At 41.2% G+C, this 18,001-nt stretch overlaps 1 protein-coding gene across 4 annotated transcripts in view; it reads right to left on the bottom strand.

Annotated features, from left to right (window-relative positions):
- Positions 1–18,001, bottom strand: part of HOOK3 (hook microtubule tethering protein 3) — a 97,916-nt gene that overhangs the window by 18,286 nt on the left and 61,629 nt on the right. For all 4 annotated transcript variants that reach the window (XM_065663654.1, XM_065663655.1, XM_065663656.1 and 1 more), the window contains 6 exons: positions 16,372–16,459; positions 15,747–15,816; positions 9,042–9,182; positions 6,780–6,867; positions 1,052–1,086; positions 143–225 (listed from right to left, as the gene is read on the bottom strand). In XM_065663654.1, coding sequence (XP_065519726.1) covers positions 143–225; positions 1,052–1,086; positions 6,780–6,867; positions 9,042–9,182; positions 15,747–15,816; positions 16,372–16,459 — 505 coding nt within the window. The remainder of the gene's footprint in view (positions 1–142; positions 226–1,051; positions 1,087–6,779; positions 6,868–9,041; positions 9,183–15,746; positions 15,817–16,371; positions 16,460–18,001) is intronic.

Below are 18,001 nucleotides of genomic sequence, written 5' to 3'. Positions count from 1 at the left end.
CCAGAGATATGAACAACGTACACATCAGTGGCATTTAAAATGTACTTTTTGGTTATCTGCAGCTCCTTTCGGTATGTTAATTAAAGACCTTATATATGAAACATTTTTTAAAGAAAAGAAATGGATTGCACAGGTAACTCACAACTATTATTGCATCTTGGTTCCAAATCTTCAATAATAGCTCGTTTCTTCTGTAGCTCATTGTTAGCTTCATGGAGCTTCTCACTATAACAAAACATAAAAGCACATATTGTTTTCCCAATATTAGTACTGTGCTTGAATGAATGGTAAGCAGTACAAAAAAATCCTCAGTGATATATTTCTGAGGGCACAACTGATTTTTGCTCTGGGGAATGAGGACAAATGACATCACTGTGGAAATAATTTGATAAATAAGCTGAAAAACATTGTGTTGTACAAAGAACTGTAACAACAAACATCTTAATTCTCAGTAATTATAAAATTAATTTTAGAATTTACATTGTACAATTAACATTTACAGTTAATTGCACAATGCATACCTAGAATGAATACTTGTAATTGAGATTACATTGAGAAAGAATACTAAACCCAAAGGCAACAGAAACTACTTTTTTTTCTTTTTTAAAAGCAAACCTCTTTCTGCATTTTAGGGAAGTAAAAGAGGTGCAGAAATAGCAGAACAAAATAATAACACTTCCTGTAATGTTATATTTATGCCATAATGTATACCATAAAGTAAACAAAATAATTTCATTTACATTAACATGCTTTCCTCAGAACAAAATTACTTACCCCCTTCAGTAAAGATTTACAGATATTAAGCAAAATTAAACAAAGTTTTCTAGCCACCATAAAATGGTGTTTATTTCATTGCTCTTACTGCTTTTGCAAAGGTTTTCTAGGAGATGAAAAGAGTATCTGAACAGCAGATTCCCAAACATTCCTGTGTTATCTATTTCTCTTACTTGTATATTTTCCAGATGCCTGATTAATGACTGTCTGCCTTCCTTGCCATATGGAAAACACATGATTTCAAATGGCAAACAAAACAGGCAAACAAAATACTTACAGATGTTCTTCAAGTTTCTTCTTCAGAAGAATTGACTAGAACAGAAAAATAAATGTTTTAATATATTGCAGAGCTTTTACATAATTCCAAAATTATTCTAAAACACATGACTTTGACACTGTAACCAAAATATAACTTTTTACTTGGCTTAGTTTTACATCTTAACTGTAAAGCCATCCTCTGTAGTAGCAACCCCCTCTTTCCACAGCTGTGTGACTTCCCTGAAATTAGAGAGCCTTACAACTCTGCAAATATTTTTCCCAGGAAGTGTTCCCAAGGAACTAGATTGATACAAACAAGATATATAAATGACAAAACTCTATGGCAGTTGTTTTAATTTCTTCTGTACTTTTGTGATTAGACTTAATAAATTAACCTGAAATTGGGAGGCGCAGCAAAATTTGCAAGAAGTGTCATCCTACTGATACTGCAGTGCAATTCGTATGAAGGCATGTACCAAACTGGTTGAAGTAAATTCCCACCCCCATAGAAACTAGAGGGAGTAGAATGTTTCTGACTGGAGTATAGCAGACATTTTGCCCTTTTTCTGTTTCTCATCCTTATTGATTACAGACATGTAAACATTATTATACAACTTACAGTGTTCCACTTTCTGGTTAAATCACATTTAGATAAGCTCTTTGAATAAAACCCTCAAAGTAAGTTTTATTTAAATTTTAAACTCACTTCACAGACAGTGAGTATCTTTCAGAAAAATGAACCCAGTAAAAGTCTATAAACTGAAAGTAGTGTTAAGTAAATAGAAAGCCATACTCACAATAGCCTTGAGCAGAAGCCCATGCCAAGAAACAGAGACGACATTAGTATAAAGCAAAACAGCAGCAAACAGAAGAAACTATTTAGAAAGTCATGAACAGAAAGTTATAGCTATGCATTTTTTCACACATGCTGATATTTCTCCTCTGTTCTCATCTGCAGTTTCATCCTGTAACATTTTCTAAAACATACCACTAAAAACAAAAATACGAAAATAGTAAAGCACATTTGTAAATCATTGTGTTTAAATCAGAATTTCAAAGGAGAGCAACTGCTATTTTGGAATGTAATTTTAAAACAAAAATCATACAAGTAACAAAACAGGAGAAAAATATGCATTCTATTGGGCTACAACCAAATTAAGAGATGCATATGTTTTATGGAGCGATTCTGAACTGTGTTATTGCCACAGTGATTGAATGCAAGACAAATGTAAAATATTTAAATCAGAAACTGCCTTTTTGGTTTGTGTTTATCCAGTACCAATCACATTGGAGGTCTAGCATGTGACAGATGGTCCAGAATGCCATCAAAATGTAAGATAAAATCATCAACAAAATTATTTCACTGTTTTTTCTCCAATGTTCTTTCAATTAGGTTTAGACACCTGGCCAACAGAGACAACTACCATGTGCACCGAAAGAAAGCTTTTAGCTCTGTTGTAGTGTAAATACTTCAAAATGTTGTCTTCAATCACATTCTTGGGTCACGCTTTTTCATTATTTCAAAGCTGGATTTCCTTATTGCTCTCTAACAGAGGCAGAGAGCCCCCAAAAAACCAGACCAGCCATCATGACACTTGATCCCAAAGTCAGAAATTTGAAGGAGGTAAGGATCCACAGGGTTTGACCCTTTGTTTTTTTTTATTTTTCCAGTCCTCTGAACAGCTGCAGAAACACCAGCTTTTCTGTAATAAATGCTTGTATGCATCTTTCTTGGTCACAGAGCATTTAAACTGGTACCATCACTTATGTCTGATCATTTAGGGGACTATCGGTTGGTTTGGACAAGAAAGGGAAAAGTTGGCAGCAGTGCCCACTTTCCCAAGGTAAGAAAATAAAAACTGAACTCAGCTTTTCTCTTGCAATCCTGGTACTACATTTAGGTTTGGAATAGACTCAACTACTTGTCAACATTGATTCCATTCTGGTATATTTTTATATATATTATTTGCATAGTACTATCATTGTTGTGGCAGTAACCCTTCTCCCATCTAGACAGATCATATGTTCTCACAGGCAAGAAACTAACAACAATAAGCAGAACACACAGTTAAAAGAAGCAGGCTGAGTTTACCCAGAGTTATTTACTCAAGATGCAAGATTAAGAAAAAGAATAAAAGGTAAAATGTGTGATTTATCCCATATTACTTATAACAAGGTAGATAAATTCAAATAAATTACTCTAAAAACAGGCAATAAATTCAAATAAATTACTCTAAAAACAGGCAAACATTACTTTTTTTTTTTAAAGTATTTGTCAGCTTCGATGTCACATATCCAAATTCTCTGTGCCTAACAAATAATTACTAAAATTGTTGTTCTCATGTTCTCTGATAGGAAGACCAGTCTCATTAAAAAAATTCCAATTAAAAAAAACAAGCTTTATCCAATTTTGAACTGAGTTTACATTTAACTTCATTCAGATTTTATCTGTTCATAATACAAGAACATTTCTATAACAAAATTGTACAAATCAGTAAACATACACTATTTTGCTTTCTCCTCCCACTGTTAATAAGTTCCACTTACAAAACACCAGACAAAATGCTTATTATGATGTGGTTTTAAAAAACAGGTATCCTCTCTGATATTTAATTGCTATCTTTCTCTTATGTAAAAAAAAAAGCCAGACAACTATACAAATGTCTTTTTGCTGGAAATTTCTTTTATGCTTAAACAAGCCAAAGGAACAGGTCTGTCCCTTTTCTGAGGAACAAGTTTGGGTTTGTTCCGCATGCTAAGGTCATAGGCAGATGTCTCTCACTTGAGGTTAAGCTAATTTAGCATGGTGAGGGAAACTATGGCACATGGCTTGAGAAAATCACTTGATGAGACTGGTAACACTGTGAGAAGATGACAGAAGTTATTAACAGCACTGAGGGATGGTCAGTTTTCACAGATGCTAAAAGTAATCGTAAAATCATAGAATGGTTTGGGTTGGTAGGGACCCTTTAAGGTCATATAGTCTAGCCCTCTTCAGTGAGCAGGGACATCTTCAACTAGATCAGGTTGCTCAGAGCCCTGTCCAATCTGACCTTGAATGTTTCAAGAGACGGGAGATCTGCCACCTCTCTGGGCAACCTGTTCCAGTGTTTCACCAAATGAGCAAGTGGCTAAACTTCCCAGGTAACAGTTCTGGGGACTTTTTAAGGAGGTGTCAAGTCAGAAAGACTTGGTAACTAGATAGGTAACAGCATGTAAGGCCAAGACTGCGTGTGTAACAGTATGAGAAACACCAGATGCAGTATTGATTTCGCAAAGCTAGGTCCAGTGCAGCAGAACTAAAGGAAGGTTGCTTATACAGGAGGGGATTAGGGCAGAGAAGGGGAGAAACAAGGATGACATAAGAAAACGATAATAAGGCATGCAAATGTCATTGAAGCTGTCCTTGGGTACCTGTTGAGGCTACACATAACCACTGCATTTTGGAGGACAATGAATCAAACCAGCTATTCTGACCACACTGGGCACATCTGAGTTGATTCTGTAGTTTGGAAGACTGGGGTAAGGAGTCCTGTCTCTGGGTAGCAAGGCAACAACCAGAATGGACTAATAAGGCATCCCAACAGGCTGCATCAGTACCCATTACAGGTCTAATGTATATATTAGGCACCGATATATTTCTAACATTAATCTTCCCCTGCACTTCAATACAAAATCAAAACTTCTTCCCCATGTGAACCTCGGCAAGCAACAGGTTACTGCAATGATACTTCGCTGGCTTACTATAGTGCTTTTACTACTTTTGGGTCGAGCCTAAAAACTACTTCAACTTTGAAAATAAACAAAACTAAAAAAAAAACCAAAAAAAAAACACACCCCAATAAACCCAAACCAACCAACAACCACCATCACAACAACAACAACAAACAAGAAAAAAAACAAACCAAACCAAAAAAAACCCAAACCCCAGCTCCAAGCCCTCATCATACATTTCTGGACTGAATACAACCAGGTTTTCTGGGTTGGGCCTATTTACAGTGTAAGTATACAAAAATACAGATTTCAGGGCATAACTGCAGAAAAGTAGTGAAGAACAGAGGAAGAAACATGCTGAAAATGATGCATTCACTGTATCCATGTCTCTTTATCCTTTTTCTCATGCTTCTGAAGAATTACTTTTTCTGTAAGGGTACCTCAAAAATAACTCAGGTGGTCGTAGCACAAATCCTATCTCCTTGAGCAGCTGGGTTTAACTTTGAGGTTTCCTCTGCTTTGTGTAGGAGATTGGATGAGGCGTCAATACCTTCAGAGGTTCTTGCAGCCTCAATACTTCACTGAGTCTACACTCTCATTTCTTTACCGGCAAATGAAATCCTACACACTGAACACATCAAAAGAGGCCATGGGATCATGCCTATAAATCACCACTGACATTGTCAGACCTGCACATAAGCCAGGAATGCAACAACTGAATTGTGAACTTGCCTGCTCTGAACTGACACAGACTGCCTGGAAAACACGAAAGGTTGTACTGTAGTGTTGTGAGGTTAACAGAATCATCTCATATGATGCCTACACAGGCTGCAACCAGTCCTGTAAGTGTTCTGCAGACATGTCCTAAATTACTGTCCAAACCAGTGCCTCAAAAAGGGACACAATTAAAATTGCAGTAAAAAAAAGCTGAATTCAACTAGACAGGGATACTTTACAACTTTCAGTATCTAAGAGTATTTTTTCATATTCTTGTTCACCCTGAAAAACCCGGTTTTGCCCAATAACTAGGACAACAAAGAATATCTCAATCACACAACAGGATGGACCTATTTTAAAATGCATTCTAAAATTTATTTTAAGAAAAATAACCTTATTTGAACTCAACTAGATGTTTTATTTTCATACAGTTTATTCCAAAAATTTAAAGAATAAGCTAAATTAAACACACTCAAATGAAAATAAGCAACTAGTAAAAACTTCCACTTGTCTATGTAAATTAGTTAAAAAACAAACCCACAAAAATAGAAAGCAACACATTACAACTTGTTGCCAGTTAGCTCCACGATACACTGAAATTGTAAGCATACACTGTGCATGTACAGTTCAGCAAATCACTGCTTTCAAGAGAGTTCTAGAGCTTCTTCTCTCAAATAGAGGAGATGGCAAACACAATTTTTGAGTGGAAGACTGAAAGTTGTTTTCCACACTAACTGCCACAATGTGTATTCTTACATTAAAAACAATGTTAACTCCATGCACAGAAACAGAAAATGCTGCTTTGAGGGCCTAATTATTTGACTTTTATTTTTGTTTTGGCCTGCCTAGCTTCCTAGCATTACAAGAAACATTTACATCCACTATTACAGAGCTTCCACTGACAGGAAAGGTCTCAATTTTAAAGAAAACTAACCCGAAAATAGCTTCAGATACTTTATTAAGACATGGAGAATTAACATTTCCTTAACTCCCTGAAAAACTCTCTATTAATAAAAATCTCTCTATTAACTCTCTAAATAATTTTAATACTAAGTTTACTATCAGAACAGATACAGATAAAATATATTTGACACCTACATAGGACAGCTTTCTTTTCTAGACAAATGTCTTACTATGCCTCAAATCTTATTTAGAGAAGCATAATTTCATAATAAGACCATATGAATAAAAATGGAAAACTATCACAAGTCTCCATTTGCATATTTCTTTTACATAATTTTTTACAAAAAGGTGAAAGTCTCAAAAAAAGTTTCTGTAACTAGTTGCAGGTACATTTGCTGTACATTTCTACTTACATCTTCAGCTTTTGAACCTTGATCCTGCAAGGACTTTTGTAGTTCTTCTACCTGGGACTGCACTTCTATAAGTCTCTGATTTACCAACCTAGGAAAGAGACAGTGTTTTGCTTTTCAGAAAAAAACCCCAAACAACTGCAAGAGAAAGCCTGAGATTTTTAGTGCCCAGTGTTTTAAGGTCATTTTTACAGGAGATGCAGAAAATTCACAACAGTAGTTAGAGCATACAGCATTTCCGGAGATTATAGCCTGTAGTCATCCAGAGCAATGTGATATTCTTTCAAGACAACATAAATGCACATATTAAGAAATCATCTCTAGTTACATTAAACAATAATTGCTAACAACCATTCTTACTGTGAGAGCTACTAGTTTACTGCTTTTACACAGAGAATCCTATAAACCTTGTTGGAAGTGATCTCCAGAAGTTGTCTAAATCCAATGTCCTACTTAAAGCAGGTGCACTTACAGCAGATTGCTGGGAACCACATCCAGCCCACATTCGGGCACCTTTAAGGATGGAGATCTGACAATCTTTTTGGGCCTCTGTTTTAGAGCTCAAACACATAATCCATATTTGTTTGCTGTCTCTTGTCCTTCCACTGTCAAACTCTGACAGGAGCCCATCTCTGTCTTCTTGACACCTTTCCATCAGACAGAGGCAGATCACAGTATTATCTCCTCCACGCCACCTTTTCTTTGGCCTGAACAAACCCAGTTCTCAGTTTCACACCGCATATCCCGTACTCCAGTGCTCCTCACCTTGGAAGCACTTCACTGCACTCTGGCACATTATTTGTACTGGGGAATCTAAAATTATATGCTATGTCCAGATGTGATTTTGTAAGTACTGAAAAGAGGTGTAAGATTATTTTCCCAGACTGACTGCCTGAACCCTGGTGAGGACAGCCCAGGTCAGTCAGCTGCAAGTTTCCCCGCCAAAACATAATACTTTGCTGCCCACTGGAACACCAGCATTTTACAGCAGAGCTGCTCCCCAGCCTACTATTCCCTATCAGCTCCTATCAGCTCATTTCTCTGGGCTGCTGAGCTACTCTGAGCTCTCCATTTCAGCATATGAGTCACTCCTCCTAACATGGTACCATCCTTGAACTTGCTGGGTACAGTCCCTCCCATCAGTCAAGTTGTTAATAAAAGTTATGAACAGCATTGGTCTGGGTATTCATGCCTGAGGAACTGGTCGCCAGCTGGATTTTGTATCACAGATTATAACATTTTAAGGCCAGCCAGCCAGCCAGCCAATTTTCCACTCACTTTACTGTCCACTTATTCAGTCTCTATCTAACCATTCTGAACATAAGGATACTATGGGAGACTAAAGCTACCTTTGCTAAAATTAAGGTACTGTCCACTGTTTACCATTCTTCACACAGGCAGTCATCTCACTGTCAAGACAATTGGATTAGTTAAGCATGATTTGCCCTGAATAAATTCATGTTTGTCTTTCCCAACTACTTTACTGTCTCTAATGTGGCTGGAAACAGATTCCAGATGGACCCACTTTTGTGAAATTCCCAGAAAACGAGCTGTGGCTAACAAGTCTCTGTAGCTCTCTGGACTCTCTTTCTTGCCATTCCTGAAGCTAAGTATAATATTTATTGTCCCAGGCTTCAGGAACCTCCCCCAGTCAAAGGGGAAGATTAGACAGAAAGCAGATTCAAAGCTTAGATTGACAGCAGCCTCACAACAGTATCAGTTAACTTTGAATGCTCAGAAGCAGGATGTCTGATCCCATAGATGTCTGTATGCTTATTGGCTTAATTTAGCTAGGTCAGCTAGAGTAGGTTGCCCAGGAATATGTCCTTTTGTGTTTTAAATATCTCCACAGATGAAGACAACCTCTCTGGGTAACCTCTTCCAGTGTACAGCAACCCTCACTGTAACAATGTTCTTACATTTAGATGAAATTTAATGTCTTAATTTCTGCCCACTGCCTTTTGCTTAGTTACTGGGCATCACTGAGTTGAATCTAGCTCAATCACCTTTAGACCCTCCCATCAGATATTTATAAACACTGATAAAGTCCACTCTGAGCCTTCTGTCTTCCAGACTACATAGTCTCTATCCCTCAGACTCTCCTTATATGAAAGATTCTGTAGTCCTGTAATTACATCCTAGACTGACTCCAGTAAGTCTTTCTTGTACTGGGGAGACCAGTACTGGACACAGTACAATCAAAAGTATGTTGTTAGAACTGTCAATTGTTAGAAAAGTCAAGAAACAGAAGACAAAACTTCCTACCTGTTTTCTGTCTCCAATTCATTCTTCCGCAAGTTTGCATCATCAAGAAGGCTCTGCAACAAGGCTATCTTCTCATTGTCAGAACCTTCTTGGTTCAACTTTAACATCTTGTTCTCATGCTGAAGGCGAATGAGTTTCTCCCTAAACACATAAAATATGATCTTGTAGAAAACAGTATGTCAATCTCTATAAAGAAGAAAACAGTTTACCACAGAAGTTGTAAATATAACATACAGATTATCTTTACCTATTTAAGCGAGACAACTAACAGAATAATCTTGTCTTTAACCCCCTAACTACAAACTCAATTAAATGAGTTGTAACTGTATGAAGTGCAACACAAGGATGCTGCCTGAATGCCCCTATTAGATTCAACACTACAGGCTGGGCAGATTTATAGGTAGAATATGAAGAACGCAAAGCTTGCTTCCAAGTGTTAAAGAAAGTTATAATCTCAAGTGTCACTAAACTACTGCATAAGCCTGGGTCAGTCAATTCTACTCTGTTGGTCTGTTTTCATAGAATCACAGAATTGTCATTTGAAAAGACCTTTAAGATCATCGAGTCCAAACATTAACCTAAGAATATCAAGCTCATCACTAAACCATGTCCCTAAGTGCCATGTCTATAAGTCTTTTGAACACCTCCAGGGATGGTGACTTGATCACTTCTCTGGTCAGCCTGTTCCAATGCTTGACAACTGTTTTGGGCAAGAAATGTTTGCAACACACAACCGAAAGTTCCCCTGGTGCAAGCTGAGGCTGTTTCTTCTTGTCCTGTCACATGTTACCTGGGAGAAGTGACCGACCCCCACTTCACTACAACCTCTTTTCACATCATTGCAGAGAGCGGTAAGGGCTCCCCTTCAGCCTCCATTTCTCCAGACTCAATACCCTCAGGTTCCTCAGCCACTTCTCATCACACTTGTTCTCCAGACCCTTCACCAGCTTTGTTGCCCTTCCCTGAACACGTTCCAGCCCCTCAAAGTCTCTCTTGTAGCGAGGGGCCCAGAACTGAACACAGGATTCAAGGTGCAGTCTCACCAGTGCTGAGTGCAGGGGGATGATCACCATGCTGGCCCTGATGACCACACTATTGCTGACAAAGGCCAGGATGTCATTGGCCTTCTTGGCTGCCTGGGCACAAGCTGCTCATTTTCAGCTCCGTCAGTCAGCACTCCGAAGTTCTTCTCTGCCAAGCAGCTTTCCAGCCACTCTTCCCTAAGCCTGGAGAGTTGCATGGGGTTGTTGTGGCCAAAGTACAGGACCTGGCACTTTGCCTTGTTGAACGTTATACGATTGGCCTTGGCCCATTGATTCAGCCTGTTCAGATCACAGAATCACAGAATCACAGAATCACAGAATCCCAAGGGTTGGAAGGGACCTAAAAAGATCATCTAGTCCAACCCCCCTGCAAGAGCAGGGTAACCTACAGTACATCACACAGGAACTTGTCCAGGCGGGCCTTGAATATCTCCAGTGTAGGAGACTCCACAACCCCCCTGGGCAACCTGTTCCAGTGCTCTGTCACTCTTACAGTAAAGAAGTTCTTCCTGATGTTAACGTGGAACTTCCTATGCTCCAGTTTACACCCATTGCCCCTTGTCCTATCACTGGATATCACTGAAAAAAGCCTAGCTCCATCATCCTGACACCTACCCTTCACATATTTGTAAACATTGATGAGGTCACCCCTCAGTCTCCTCTTTTGCAAGCTAAAGAGACCCAGCTCCCTCAGCCTCTCCTCATAAGGGAGATGTTCCACTCCCTTAATCATCTTTGTGGCTCTGCGCTGGACTCCTTCAAGCAATTCCCTGTCCTTCTTGAACAGAGGGGCCCAGAACTGGACGCAATATTCCAGATGCGGCCTCACCAAGGCTGAGTAGAGGGGGAGGAGAACCTCTCTTGACCTACTAACCACTCCCTTTCTAATGCACCCTAAGATGCCATTTGCCTTCTTGGCCACAAGAGCACATTGCTGGCTCATGGTCATCCTCCTATCCACCAGGACCCCCAGGTCCCTTTCCCCTTCACTACTTTCCAGCAGGTCAACCCCCAACCTGTACTGGTACATGGGGTTGTTCTTCCCCAGATGCAAGACTCTACACTTGCCCTTGTTAAATTTCATCAAGTTTCTCCCCGCCCAACTCTCCAGCCTGTCCAGGTCTCGCTGAATGGCAGCACAGTCCTCTGGTGTGTCAGCCACTCCTCCCAGTTTTGTGTCATCAGCAAACTTGCTGAGGGTGCACTCAGTTCCCTCATCCAGGTCATTGATGAAAATATTAAACAGCACCGGTCCCAGCACCGACCCCTGAGGAACTCCACTAGTCACAGACCTCCAGCTAGATTCTGCGCCATTGACCACAACTCTCTGCCTTCTTCCTTTCAACCAGTTCTCGATCCACCTCACTACTTGATCATCAAGCCCACACTTCCTTAGCTTATCTATGAGGATGCTGTGGGAGACAGTATCAAATGCCTTACTGAAATCAAGAAAAACTACATCTACCGCTCTACCATCATCCCTCCACCTAGTCACTTCCTCATAGAAGGCTATAAGGTTGGTCATACATGACTTCCCCCTCATAAAACCATGTTGGCTGTTCTTAATGACCCCCTCATCCTTGATATGCCTAGTGATGGAGTCAAGAATAAGTTGTTCCATCATCTTTCCAGGGATGGAGGTAAGTCTGACCGGTCTATAATTACCCGGGTCCTCCTTCTTGCCCTTCTTATAGATTGGTGTGACCTTTGCCATCCGCCAATCCTCAGGCACCTCGCCCGTTTCCCACGACTTACCAAAGATGATGGAAAGTGGCCTAGCAATGACCTCCGCCAGCTCCCTCAGCACCCGTGGGTGCATTCCATCCGGACCCATCGATTTACAAATGTCCAGTTTGCATAGCTGATCCCTAACCCAATCCTCATCTACCAAAGCAAACTCCTCCTTTGTCCTGACTCCTTCTGGGGCTATAGAAATCCGGGGCCCTCGGGGAGAGTCTGCAGGAGTAAAGACAGAGGCAAAGAAGGCATTCAGCACCTCTGCCTTCTTTATATCCTCTGTCTCCAGGGTACCCACTTCGTTCAGCAGTGGGCCTATATTGCCTCTTGTTTTAGTTTTATTTGCTATGTATTTGAAGAATCCCTTTCTATTGTCTTTAACCCGACTAGCAAGATTGAGTTCCAAGGAGGCCTTAGCTGTCCTAATTGCCTCCCTACATCCTCTAACAACTGTCCTATATTCCTCCCAAGCGGCCAGCCCCTCCTTCCATAATGCATAGATTCTCCTTTTCCACTTGAGTTTGCCCAGCAGCTCCTTGTTTAACCACGCCGGTCTCCTAGATCCCTTACTTGACTTCCTACTCATTGGGACGCTCCGATCCTGAGCTTGGAAGAAGCGGTCCTTGAATGCTAACCAACTATCTTGAGCCCCTTTACCGCCTAGTACACTTTCCCATGAGACTTCCCTTAGCAGTTGACTGAAGAGGCCAAAGTTGGCCCTTCGGAAATCCAGAACTGTGGCTTTGCTAGGTATTCTATTCCTCCCACACAGGATCCTAAACTCCACCATCTCATGGTCACTGCAGCCAAGGCTGCCATTGACCGTCACCACTTCAACCAAACCCTCCTTGTTGGCGAGTACTAAATCTAGCAGCGCTGCTCCCCTAGTTGGTACGTCCACCATTTGCATTAAGAAATTATCATCAATGCACTCGAGGAACCTCCTAGACTGTGAATGACTGGCTGTGTGAGTCTTCCAGCAAATATCGGGGTAATTAAAGTCCCCCACGACGACTAAGGCATGTAGTCGCGAGGCTACTTCCAGTTGCCTGTAGAAAGCCTCATCAACTCCTTCGTCCTGATCAGGAGGTCTGTAATAGACCCCCACAACTGTATCACCCGTGCCAGTCAGCCCCTTGATTCGTACCCACAGACATTCCACTTGCTCCTCATCCGACCCCGGACAGAACTCAATACATTCTAGTTGCTCTCTCACGTAAAGAGCAACTCCACCACCTCGCTTTGCTGACCTATCTTTCCTAAAAAGGACATAGCCATCCATGACCACATTCCAGTCATGTGAACTGTCCCACCATGTCTCTGTAATCGCCACTAGATCATAACCTTTAGCCCGCACACAGACTTCTAACTCCTCCTGTTTATTCCCCATGCTGCGTGCATTGGTGTACAGGCATTTCAGGGAGCCAGTCCTAGTACCCTTTTTCCCCTGCGGGACAGGGTCTAAAGAGCTATCCTTTCCCACAAGTGAAACAAGAGATTGATAGTCCTCCTTAGCCCGCCATCCTTCAATCCCTAGCATGTTCCTCTTGGGCTTGTCCCCAACAGGCCCAGTTAAATCCCCTCCCCCCTTCATAACTAGTTTAAAGCCCTGTCAATAAGCCCTGCTAACTCCTGCCCCAAAACCCTTTCTTTTCTCTGGGACGGGTGTATCCCACCTGTCACCAGCAAACCAGGTGTCCCATACAGCAGCCCGTGACTGAAAAACCCAAACCCCTGCCTTTGGCACCAGTCACGTAGCCATACATTAACCTGCAGAGTCTTCTTATATATCCCTTCACCCTCGCTTGCAACAGGTATGGAGGCAAACACCACTTGCGCTCCAGACCCTTTAACCAGCCGTCCCAGGGCCCTGTAGTCTCTCTTCATTGCCCTTACGTTCCTCGTAATAATTTCGTCACTGCCAACCTGAAAAACCAGCAGCGGGTAGTAGTCAGACGGCTGCACCAGTTCAGAGAGCTTCTTTTTAACATCTCTAATCCGAGCCCCAGGCAGGCAGCAGACCTCCCTGTGGGGTGGATCCGGTCGACAAATGGGCCCTTCTGTTCCCCTCAGAAGGGAGTCACCCACCACAATTACTCTTCTTTTCTTCTTGGTTGGGGAAGTTCTGAGGCATGTGGGTGAGTGACTAGCCCTGGGTGACTCACTAGATAGATTTGCCTCACCATCTCCATTCACCTGGCCCTGAATTTCCAAGACCTCGTACCTGTTATTCAAGGGCAACTGGGAGGGAGGAAGGGATTGTGAGGGTTTTCGCTTACCTCTCCGAGGAGGAACCTCCCTCCATCCATCCTTGTCCATTAAGTTCTCTCCTTCTGTCTGATGGTAGGAGGGAAGGGGATCCATAGCTTGTTGAACCACTTCCCTCTGCCCTTGCCTTAGGGTGTGGTTCCACCAATCTATTTCACTTTCACACTCTCTAATGGCTCTCAACCTTTCTACCTCCTCCCTCAGTTCAGCCACCTGCCTGAGCAGGTCCCTCTGCAGAGCCTTCCCATCCTCCAGCAGATCAACTCTAACTGATGAAGACACCAAACAGAACTGTCCCCTGGGGAACACAACTTGTGATCGGCCACCACTTGTATTTAACTCCATTCACCGCCACTTTTCAGGCTTGCCATACAGTTTTGTTTATGCAGTGAAGAGTACACCCATCCAAGCCATGAGCAGCCAGTTTCCCCAGGAGATGCTGTGTGAAATGGCATCAAAGGCTTTACTAAAGTCCAGGTAAAATCCACCCACAGCCCTTCCCTCATCCACTAAACAGGTCACATTGTCATAGAAGGAGATTAAGTTAGCCAAGCAGGACCTGCCTTTCATGAACCCATGCTGACTGGGCCTGATCACCTGGCTGTCCTGAATGTGCCATGTGATGGCACTCAGGGTGATCTGCTCCATAATCTTCCCCAACACTGCGGTCAGACTGACAGGCCTGCAGTTCCCCAGATACTCTTTCTGGCCCTTCTTTTAGATGGGCATCCTATTTGCTAACCTCCAGTTCCTGGGACCTTTCTGGTTAGCCAGGACTGCTGATAAATGATGGGAAGTGGCTGGGTGAGCAATTCCACCAGCAACCTGAGCCCCCCAACTGGATCCTATCCAGTCCCATAGAAACATGTGTGTCTAAATGGTAAGCAGGTTGCTCATCATTTCCCCTTGGATTATGGGGGCTTCATTCTGCTCCCCTTGCTGTCTTTCAGCTCACTGGGGCTGAGTGCCCAAAAGAAAAGGGAATCTTCTCTATCAACACCTTTCTAGAAAGATATTATTTTACTACTGAATATAACCCATATTGAGCTCTCCAAGTGTTAAAACCAGTATTGCTACAGGTAAAAGAAAAGACTTCCTGAAGAGCTAACTGATTCCTGAGATGCGGCTGTCTTATAATCTTTTAGCATACTGGCAAGGCTAAACACAGCATGCAACATCTTAAGAAAGAATGATTTTCAGCTCTGCTACTGCTATTCTTCTGTTTAATATATAGTAAACATTTGCCATGATACAAAATGGGATTTATAATCTACTCTTCCTTCCATAATTTTAGTAATTTTTTCTGCGTACAACACCACATTCTTGTTACAAACATTTCTGCCTGTTAATGCACATATAAGCTGCCATTACATGAACTCTCTGCAGAACAAGAGACACAATTTGAGGACAAAGCAGTTTTGGTGTCCCGTCCCTCCATCCCCCCCCCCCCCCCCTTTTTTTTTTTTGAGGACAGTACAAACCCAAAGGGAGGTCAATGCAATTTTGTCTTAAACATAGCAGCTCCTGTTGTGCAGAATCAAAAAGGAGATAAAAACCCCAAACATTAATCACAGAAACTTTCTAGCACTGAAAACTAACCAGTCATCTGTGGATGTACACTGTAGAGGTTAGTAAAACAAAGCACAAATTAGCTTACTTTATTTCGGGAGTAATGATTTCTGCTGCTAAACTGTCTGAAGGCTCTTGTCTCTCCAGAGGCATCAGTCCTGGTTAGGAAAAGTAAAAAATTTAGCGAGAAGACCAGTAACTTCTTTTAACAGACCAGAAGCAGACATTGTTCTACAAGTTTACAGTTTCAGAGTAATGCTAGACAGTGGAAAATGACACAAAGTCAGGCTACACCAAGACAGACAGACAACCAGTATTTCATTAGAAGAGTAATCATTACTGTCTTCTTTAATCCTGATAAAATAATTCTGTGGATTTTATGCCCATTAGCTTATCTAAGAACTACAAAGCTGTGCAACATTACACATAGCAGTAAACTGCAACACATGAAACTTCACACACGAGAGAGAATTTATTATGTGTTTAAAGAAAATCATGTAACTGCACAGAAATCAGAAATACATTCCAAAATGTATTTCTCCACTGGGGAGGAGACCAAAATTTCTCACTGACAGAAATAACATTTAAAGTTTTCAAATGCTCATAAAGTTATTCACAACTCAAGCAGCTTTTCACTGCTCAACAAAAGCACACTCAGTACTCTCCAGGGCACTTTAAAAAAGATGAACTTAATCTCCTTATTTGTCCTTTACCTGTAGTGGTGAGTTGACCTTCCTGAGCTTGGACACATCTAAGCTCTTCAATAGTTTCTTTCAAAGAATCCCTTTCTGTTCTTAATCTCTGAATAATTGGAAAGAGAATGAGTATCAATCTTGGCACTACAAATCCATCTTTAACAGTACACAAGTTACCAAAAGGCATAGCGTTTAACACCTTAAAACAAATCTATTGCAACTGTAGAGATGATTTTCAAATTAAGGCATCTCTGTATTTCATAACAGAAAAAACAAAAATTATGTACCCCACAAGAATACTGTTTCTTTGGGGTTTCTTGAGAAAGGTTGCTGCTCTGTATTAAGCTTGTGGAGGTAAGAATATCAGGGTATAAGCTTAGAAAATCAAGATACAAGTGACATATATTTCTGGTACCAGGTTGTAAATAGCATTTACTGGGGCCATTGTCCTTTCCCCTTTATCAGATTTTCCCTGACCAAGAAACAAAGGTTTAGCCAGGAGTGAAATAAAAAGCAGGCGAGTACACAGTCAACCTAACAAACAAACTGCATTAACTTCATTTTGTTTGTCTTTCTACAGTGAAAGTGTAAGCAGCATTTCCCTAACCCCTTCCTCCTGTGTGTCAACTGGCCTTGCAATTCACCAGCCATCTTAGCTATGGAAGAAAACTAGTTGCTTAAAGCTCCATCAGAAAAGAACTGGAGAACAGAGCTTGACCACCTTGGGGTCTAGACAGATAGGCTCTTCAGTAGCATCAGGTAAATACTCCCATCAATTTGTCACATTTCCTTTTAGCAAAAAAAGTTGAGAACCTACAGGTAGCACCAAGTTTTTGCCAAAACTGAAAAATTACAGGAGAAAATGGCAACTATGCAGGCATCGAAGTTGCTCCACAAATTTTGCTCAAAATTTCTGCTCCAAAACCAAACATGTCCAGTACTACTAAAAGGTCCAGGGCAGACCTCAGGTCTGTGTAGATATGGAGTTGTGTCAGCTGACAGCTTCTTGCACTATATCCTATTAACAGTTTGATATGGATGTATTTTATACTTCAGCCCAAATGGATCTATGACTTGGAATCACAGCCAAAGGACATTTTGGTGAAGTGAGACAGACTCCTGCTGTACTTCTGAATCCGGCAAGGTAAACTCTGGCGCAGCTGTCAGAACAATCTGAATAAAGTGCACATTCTGTTAGCACTGACAGTCATTTCACAAACCCCACAGGTGAATTTTTTTCCATAAATACTACAGAAGAAAAGCCACAGAGACACATGCTCTAAATCAGCTGCTGATAGCAAGAATTCCAGTCTGCTACAGTCAATCAGAGAACACCAATAAAATGCCAGAATATTTTAATGAATAGAAAAAGCTCTAGGCTTCTTTTGTACACTGCAGACAAAGTCAACTCATCAAATTATCTTAGTACTTCTCATACAACACACCACAGAGATAAAATTCCAAGCCACGTAGCTGAAGATAGTGAACTTCACCACAACATAAAGGGGAAAAAATAAATTTCAGCAACTGCTGGCAAAATGTAACTGACAAGATACCACTACATAGCTTGTGACCTATAGTGGACAACCTTACTGATACCTATGTGACAACAGAGAACAGAGAGTAGGGAACATAGGCACTGAATCAC

The sequence above is a fragment of the Lathamus discolor genome, chromosome Z, assembly GCF_037157495.1.
Source record: "Lathamus discolor isolate bLatDis1 chromosome Z, bLatDis1.hap1, whole genome shotgun sequence".
Classification (NCBI taxonomy): Eukaryota; Metazoa; Chordata; class Aves; order Psittaciformes; family Psittacidae; genus Lathamus; species Lathamus discolor.
Note: the sequence above shows the minus strand (reverse complement) of the source record. Positions and strands in the feature narration are given on the sequence as shown.